General features: G+C 30.9%; 1 protein-coding gene across 1 annotated transcript; it reads left to right on the forward strand.

The window, feature by feature from the left end:
- Window positions 1–1,326: 1,326 nt before the first annotated feature.
- On the forward strand, window positions 1,327–8,562 carry LOC127122374 (uncharacterized). Its single transcript, XM_051052717.1, has 5 exons — window positions 1,327–1,639; window positions 1,797–1,846; window positions 2,553–2,676; window positions 2,771–2,878; window positions 7,840–8,562. Exons 1-5 carry the CDS (start codon window positions 1,465–1,467, stop codon window positions 8,484–8,486), a joined length of 1,104 nt encoding a protein of 367 aa, XP_050908674.1. The 5' UTR covers window positions 1,327–1,464; the 3' UTR covers window positions 8,487–8,562.
- The last annotated feature ends 207 nt before the right edge of the window (window positions 8,563–8,769 follow it).

Raw genomic sequence — 8,769 nt, forward strand, 5'->3', positions numbered from 1 at the left:
TGGAAAGGATAAAGTGAGCAATGGGTATACTTTCCCCCTTGTGTGAGTAAGGAAAGTGGATAAGGGTATATGCAATAAAGAAAAAAGGTGTTTATGGCAACATTATTTGGGCTAGTAGGGGTCAATGATGAGGAAGATATACCTACATAAACATTGTTATGTGATGAAGATGTTGTTGTGACAGTAAAATATTGAGTCAGAGAGATATGACTCTGTAAATTTAGCTTCCATGTGATCATTAATACTGTTATCTAGCTGACCTAGCTACATAAAGAGATTTTGATTGTTGTTTTTTAGCTGACCCAACTCCATAGAGATGGTTTGGTTGTTGATTTTCACGACTTTTTTAAGGTTGTGGTTGATGAGTTCATTAAGACATTGATTTGTGATTTGAATAGAATCATCAAGATCTTTTGAGATAGGATTTGTGAGTTTGGAAGACATTGATTTGTGATTTGAATAGAATCATCAAGGTCTTTTGAGATAGGATTTGTGAGTTTGGAAGACATTGAATAAGAAGATGAAAGCACAAATGATATATAGTTCTACAACTCCTACTAAGTAAGATTAACCATTAGACTAGAAAAACATAAAATAAGAAATAAATTGACAACCTAACTATTTATTTCAAATAGATAACAATAAATACTTAAATATTCAATCTCCTTAATGGAACTAAGTATTAATGAATCAAGGACCCTTAAAAAAATTAAATGACTAAAGGGTTGAAGAAATAAAATTTGCAAAAATTCATTTAAAAAATTACTTAAACCAAATAGATTTTTTTTTAATTCCCTTGGACCTTGCTATCAATTTTTTTATTTGGTTTGTTTGTTGATGTAGTTTTATTAGTCTTGTTATATGTTAATAAACTTTCTTTTCACTTTTTCTTTGGTTGCAAATTTTCAACTTAAACTTTTATCTTCACTTTAACCTCCTAAGTTTTTAATTCAAAATTCAAAGTCTTCTACTGTATAGACACATTGTAATGATATGGTTATGAGGGGAACCATTATGTTGTTTTAGTCAATATCAATCAAATTACCATATCAACCATAAGAATGAAAAAAATTGTGAACTTGGCCAAAGAGATATTTCTTTCTATATTTAATGAATTCCTTTCCTCCCATGTTGTCATGTTCCTATATATATATATATATATATATATATATATATATATATATATATATATATATATATATATATATATATATATAAAATCTTAGCCCAAATTTCTTTTCTTTTTAAATTCATTAATTGACTTGGGAGCACATGAATGTGACAACCAAGAACTTGACACTATATATTAAATCTAATAAGTCATAGAGATCCACATCCAACGCTAGTCAATACAAACCATATATGACTTTTCTTTCTTTTTCCCTCGAACTTCAATTTTCTCTAGCTATATATCTCTCTATTTTCTAAACCATTAAACACCACTAATAATTTCTTTGTAGGAAAATGATCAAGATATTCATGCTATTATGTCTTCTCTTCTTAGTTTCTTCTGGATTTGTCAATGGCTCCATTAAGGATCATGATATTAAGTTGTTTGTGCTCAAGAAAGGTGATCTTACTTTGAAGGTTACTAATTGGGGTGCAACACTTGTTTCATTAATCCTTCCTGACAAAAATGGTAAATTCATATATATATATTTATTGTTTTATTAATAGTGTTCAAAATTTTCATTTTCTTTATGTTAATATTTTAAAAATATACTTATCTGTTTTATATGTTATTTAATATTTTTTTTAAATTTCTTTTGTTAACTATATGGTTCAATTTGTTTCAGGAAAGTTAGGTGATATTGTTCTAGGATATGATAATATCAAGACATACACCGTAAGTATCTTGTTAAAAAATATTTCCTTCAAATGTTTATTTTGAATTTTATTTTACTTTTATGATAATTTAGCTGGAGACAAGGATAAAATAAAACTTCTAAGTTTTTCTTCAATTATTTTATTAATCAAGATGTTTTTCTTCTATGAAGGCAAAGTTTTGTATTGGACAAATATGTTATAGCTTGGGTTTGTATTTATTATTAGATTATAAATGTTGTATCTTTGGTTTCATCATAATAATTATCGTTTTGTATTGTGGCCTCTTTTTCCTTATCTTCTTCTTTGGAATTATGTGTGATAAAATTTAGTCAAGGACCCCACTTGTGTAGTAGTCATGCATATAGAGGAGGGAAAACAAACTAATTTTTAATTAAAATAGTGAAGTTCATGTTTTGACCATTAATTAGTGAGATTCACATTTATAACATTTCTTTTTAATTTTGAAAGTGTATTAATTATTTTTTTTATTTATATATTTTTAATTATTTTACATATTTTTGTGTAATCTACATTATATACTCTTACATAAATATTAAATAATTATCTCTTGTAAAGTATTTAAACAAAGCCTCAAAAGATTCACATAAGAGATTAATGTCATGCATTTTATATAAGAATTTGTAATAGCTGCTTGGTTTTTCTCAAATATAAATGTAACAAAAGTAAAAGTAATAATTGCAAATTACAATCCCAAAAATTTGCAGAATGATACATCATACTTTGGAGCTACAGTTGGTAGGGTTGCCAACAGAATTGGAGGAGCACAGTTTACTCTAAATGGAATACATTACAAATTAATAGCAAATGAAGGAAACAATACTCTTCATGGTACACATTTTTAATTATCATATATCATTGAACACATGATAACATTTTGTTATAATGAAAACTATAATTGGAAAATGTTAATTTCAATTATTAGGTGGAACTAGAGGATTCAGTGATGTTCTTTGGAAAGTGGAAAAGTATGTAAAGGAAGGTGATAGACCATTGATCAAATTCAGTTACCATAGTTTTGATGGTGAAGAAGGTAATTAAACACTAATCAATGTCATTATATATGTTCATTCCTTCAATGTTTATTAGAAAAAATAGAATTATAACCCAAAGTTAGAGATCAAAAAAATCAAATTAGTCTTCAATTCTCTAAATACTAGTTATATATTTTTGAATGTTTGTCTCAGTGAAAAATCTAAAAGATTTACATTGTTGGGAAAAGATATTTGTATTACTTATATGTATTTTGATATGATCTAAAATTAGAATAGGGACTAAATAGGAAATTGACACTTAATAAGGCCAAGCCCGTTATGTGGCCTGTCCATGTAAGAACAATGAGATTTTTTTATAATTTCTTTAGAAACATATTTTCTTTTATAGTGCATTTCTAAGAATAAGATTATAATATTTTTGATGGCGAAATAATATATTAATAATATGAGTGGAATAAATACAAGCAAAGTATAGAAGATACATATTATACAAAATGTGTTAAATTGACCATTCAAAAAGAAAAAAAAAACAGAAAAAGAATATAGAGAAACAACCAAAATTAAATTAGAAAGTCAGCACAAATACAAGAAAAACCCAATAACTATTAGAGCTCAAACCACTAGAACCACAATTAACATAACAAAGACTTCTGAGAGAAGCTCTAAAATCACTAGCAATCTCAACACCGAACCAAAACTACCAATATGCTAATAATTAAGGTAAAATATAGGGTTCCTCGTTGATCTACCAAGAAATAATTTTTAAGTTAGAAATTTTTTTCCTCAATTTCTTTCACATTTGTTGAAGAACCAGAAACTTAAAAAGAAACTTAGGATATCTAGGCAGAACCACTTGTCACCTCAACCACGTAAAGATCATATATCACACAATCAAAGATATCTCATATGTAACAAACAAATGGGAAGTCAACTCGATTAAATACCGACAAAAAAGGACATGAGACTCCATTTGAACTAACAATCACCCTCTGCTTAAACATGTTATCTCTAGAAAGAAAACTATCTTTCTAAGTTTCCAAGAAAAAGCACCATCTTAGAAGAAGCCTAAATAACCCAAATAAGGAGAATGGCCAAATTATTAGCCGAATGGGAAAGGATGGAAGAATTATTAATATCCATTTGAGCTTGATAAGTATATGCCATCGTGAAGATGTTATCTCTTGTATGACTCTGACTCCATTTATCTCTATCTAGGGAAAAAGTGAAGTCTCAGACGACATAAATAAGATTGGTGACTACTAGATCCCCACGGACAAACAATGGTTTCCTCCACCTCAAATTTCAAATAAGATTCTCATCTACCCACCGACATATCTCTCCCACACACCTTTTTTCATTATACCTCCCATATTCCTTGAAAGATGCCATAGAAGGCTTAATAAAAAGGAAATCTATAGATATATGATCATCATGACAAGAATAAGTCCAAACAGAAAGGAGAAGATGATGTCAACCCGGGGATGAGAAGCAAGGTAATGCAGGTGGAAAAAAAAGAATAAGAAAAACACTCAAATGAAGACGAAGATAATATATTACTCATTGCCTATACCTTGGCCAGGGAGTCATTCAAGGAATGTGAGAACTTACTTATTATTATGTCCATCGAGGATGGTCCCTATAAACTGTGGACGACAACCCATGAGGAGAAAGTAAATCCATAAGGAGAATAATTTGACTGAACAACTAAACCAACTCTCTCTAGGTTTGGAAGCACTAAACAAGAGTGATGTTATTTCCAGTGGGTTCCCTCACTCAAAAAAAGCTTCATGTAACTACATAAAATGGAAAGTTATAAAAATTATGTTATAGGACCAGAAGCCACAAAGAGAAACAATGAAAAAGGGAAGGCCTCTAATCTCATTTTAGACGAGCTTGTTAATGAAGTCACAAATTCTCATGTCCCTTTCTTGATCAAATTTGTCATGGAAACCTTAGATCTACAAAGATTTTTAATAGATTAAGGAAGTTCATGCAACATAGTGTAAGTTAGATTTTTAAGAAAACTACAGATGCCCAAAAAAACTCATCTCATATAAAGGATATGGTCTCTAAGGATTTAACCATGGATTTAATGGGTAGACCACTAGACTGTGGGCATATGTAGAGATAATGGTATCAATGGGAAAGAAAGATGCCTAGAAGATAATGAAAAATCAGTTCTTATTGATTGAATTCTAGTTAGTTTACAAGTGTATAATCGAACGAACAATATTAGCCTCTTTATGAGTCATTTCCTTAATGGTTCATTTGGAAATGAAATATCACACCGATGAAGGCATTGTGGCAACAATAAGTGGATATATAGGCATGTAGGTTGTGTTTCTTAGCATCCTTGAAGATCCACTAAGGAGCATGTGATTCCCTCAATAAAGAGAAAATAACGACTAAAGAGAATCATAAGCTTCAAGAATCGTAGTAGAAAAAGAATGAAAAGGAAAATAGCCTTTGCAGGCCCTCGTCAAGTTAGATAAAGGTAAAGGTTATAACCATTCTTCTTTAAGAAGTTTGTTTTCTTATTCTAGGGAACATCCCTATTTGAGGAATCATAAATAAGAATCAATTTTAATAGAGTAAGGACCAAAGAGGTAAAGATTCCTTTGAACTACAAACCTCCATATATAAGAAATTGTAAAAAAAGCATTGTTCTTAGTCAAGTAAAACCCAAATAGGGCACACTCTTATAGGAGGGGAAAAGGGAATAACTTTTACGAGATGAGACCATTTAATGATAAAAAAGAAATTTCAGTTTTGACCAAGGAGGTGTAAAAAGTAAAGGGGAAATTTCCAATAAGATGAGGGCTACCCTCAAGTCAAGCTAATGAAAAAAAATTGGCTGGGGCTAGGAAAATACAAATAAACCTTAAAGTCATGGTCTCTACAAAAATAGGATATATTTTGAATCCATTTGAAGGAGAGATCTTAACAACCATGCATGAAAAACACTTAAAATGCAATAAAACAATATTACTTAAATAATTACATATAACCATACTAGTCCTTAATCAAATACAAGTAAAGTTTCCCCAAGACAAATTACAAAGATACCATTCTTATTCAATCTGACCTTCCCATACACTCTCACTAAGATCAAGGCCAGAAGTCACCAAGGAAACTAAGGGGTTTAAAACAAAAAGCCTTTGACTATTGCTTTTTTAAAATTTTGTGTTCTTGCATTGACCACCGCCAATTCAAATCCTAGTGGACCCTCCTCAATTCTACATTGGCTGAAGCTAAAGAATCCATTTTCTTTTTGGGCCCCTCAAATTGGTGTTTACTTGAACACCTCTTTAGAATATAATTTTCATAATGAAGCATGAACACTCTCCTTTTATAATCCAAAAATTGTGACTCCATTATCTTTTTATCTTCGAGACACATGACCACAAAAATGTCAGATTGATTCCAATCTTCACATGAAAATTGGATATGCTCTTTAAAATAATCTTCGGTTAACTGATTCTCTTTTATGACTTTCTTCTTGTCTTCGCAAAGGCGTTGAAGCTCTTATTCACATTTCTTCTTCAACTTCCTAAATCGAACCTGGGCATGTTAAAGAGCATCATTATCCAAAGTTTCCTCAGAGACATTCCTCCAACACATACTAAATCCTCATCTCACGAATAAGGGGGCGTAGGGTTGTAGGGTTCAAAGTATGGCCTAGGTTGTGGGTAGTGGAAAGAAACAAACCACCTGATCTTCATGAGGGAAAATTGTTAGAGTATTTTCTGCTATCGAAGAGACCTTAATTCAAGCGTGCTTTCAAGAAGACCCAATCCTCGTCTCGAAAATGTGACAAGTCATATTATCATAAAAAACACTCAAAGTAGATAATTCTCTCTGGAAGCAGAAAAAAGTGCAGATAATTAATAAGATGTAAGGGATTGTGTTCAACAAAAGTGTCTAGATAATTGTCGACCCTCTTATAAGAAGTTATAAGACACCGTCTAACCCCTCATGAATAAGAAGAAATTCCAAGGGGAGTAACAAGATGTGATCATTGGACCAAAAAATAAATAGTTGCATGCAACAAGAATCACAAATGGCATATATTGACTCATAGGAAGAACGCGACAAATGGTAAAGTACTACAAACCGACGGCGAAAATCTTCCACAGGCAGAGGAAGAAGTTTAAAAAGAGCCAAATTAGGTTCAAACTTCCCCAAGCCGTGATTAACTTTTGTGAATTACCAAACAACATGGAACACATAACACCTCATCCCGAGGTTTTATGTGAAGATGAACACATAAATTATGGAAAGATTGAATATAAGTCCAATAAAGAGGAAAAACCATCGAGGGGTTAACCTAAGACTCAAAAACAAATAACGTTCAAATGGTGTGAAGGGAGAGAAAAAACTATACTCCTTGAAAGTTATATCATACATAGGGAAGCGACATAACACAAAGTTCTCACAGATCCAATCATTTGGGTCGGGAGCCATACCTCATTCCTTGATCCCTCCATAAAAGGTTCAAGAATAAAATTGATATGATCCCTAAGAAGTCAGATACATGGACTGATACCCTAAATGCTTTCTATTCACGCTTCCCTCTATGTGACCTAATTCTTTAGGGATGATGAAGCCACTAGAAAAAAAACACATATAATCATCGATGATTACCTATTCAAAAAAAAAGAAGGATATCAATTGAAACATTCTTATCAAGTCTCGCGCAGACAAATTCCCACACCAACTATCACAAGAAAAGAAGAATATCTAATATATACACTTAAGTGTTTGCATTTATATATCTAAAAATATATAGAGATACTTGTAGAACTATCACCAGTTGGTTTGGTTAAGATTTCCTGAAGAATTAAACTGAATTAATTAAAAATATTTGAATTTATTTGATTTGATTTTTGTAATATATTTGTTTAAAGTAATTTTTTCTTCTTTGATACTTAAATAGGAAATATGTATATGTATGCTTGTAATTTGAAATATAACATTTATTATTTACTTTGTTGTACAGGATTTCCTGGTGACCTCAAAGTAATAGTCACCTACATTCTAGGAAAAAACTCCTTAATTATAATCATGAAAGCAAAAGCTCTAAACAAACCTACACCAGTAAATTTAGTTAACCATGCATATTGGAACCTAGGAAACCACAACAGTGGCAATATTTTAGATGAAGTGGTTCAAATCTTTGGTTCAAAAATCACACTTATAGACAACAATCTAATTCCCACTGGAAGATTTTCATCCGTCAAAGGAACACCCTATGATTTCCTAAAGCCAGAGATTGTTGGTAAAAGAATTAATCAATTACCAAAAACAAATGGTTATGACATTAATTATGTGATTAATGAAGAGAAAGAGAAAAATAAAAAATTAAAGGTTGCAGCTATAGTTATGGATAAGAAATCAGGGAGAGTTATGAAGCTTAGTACTAATGCTCCTGGTTTGCAATTTTATAGTGCTAATTTTGTGAAGAATGATAAGGGAAAAGGTGGATTTGTTTATCAGCCACGTAGTGCGCTTTGTTTGGAGAGTCAAGCTTTTCCTGATTCTGTTAACCATCCTAATTTTCCTTCAACTATTGTTACTAAAGAAAAGCCTTATAAGCATATTATGTTGTTGAAGTTTTCCACCAAAGTTCCTCGTGCTTTTTCATAATTCTAGTGTTTAGCATGATTATTATGTTCATGCAAACTATACGATTTCAAATAAATGTTTTTGTTAATTACTCTCATTATTTGTTATGCATGTTTCATCTATTTTGTATTAGAGATTAAAGGTAGTGCACTTAGTTTTACACTATCATCCAGTGAGAATTTATCAATCATATCATATAACTAACTTACAAATATCAGGGTGATTTGGCAGAATACATGGTGGTGATTCGTTGATAGTGTAAAATTATTTTATACTGTCAGTGCATATCCTTTTTTCTCTTTGT

Source organism: Lathyrus oleraceus, chromosome 1 (genome assembly GCF_024323335.1).
Source record: "Lathyrus oleraceus cultivar Zhongwan6 chromosome 1, CAAS_Psat_ZW6_1.0, whole genome shotgun sequence".
Classification (NCBI taxonomy): domain Eukaryota; kingdom Viridiplantae; phylum Streptophyta; class Magnoliopsida; order Fabales; family Fabaceae; genus Lathyrus; species Lathyrus oleraceus.

Bases quoted from the DNA above. Each gene is read 5' to 3' on its own strand.
- LOC127122374 (XM_051052717.1), top strand. From the start codon at position 1,465: ATGATCAAGATATTCATGCTATTATGTCTTCTCTTCTTAGTTTCTTCT. The intron at 1,640-1,796 runs GTAAATTCATAT...AATTTGTTTCAG, and splicing joins AATCCTTCCTGACAAAAATG to GAAAGTTAGGTGATATTGTT. The intron at 1,847-2,552 runs GTAAGTATCTTG...AAAAATTTGCAG, and splicing joins ATAATATCAAGACATACACC to AATGATACATCATACTTTGG.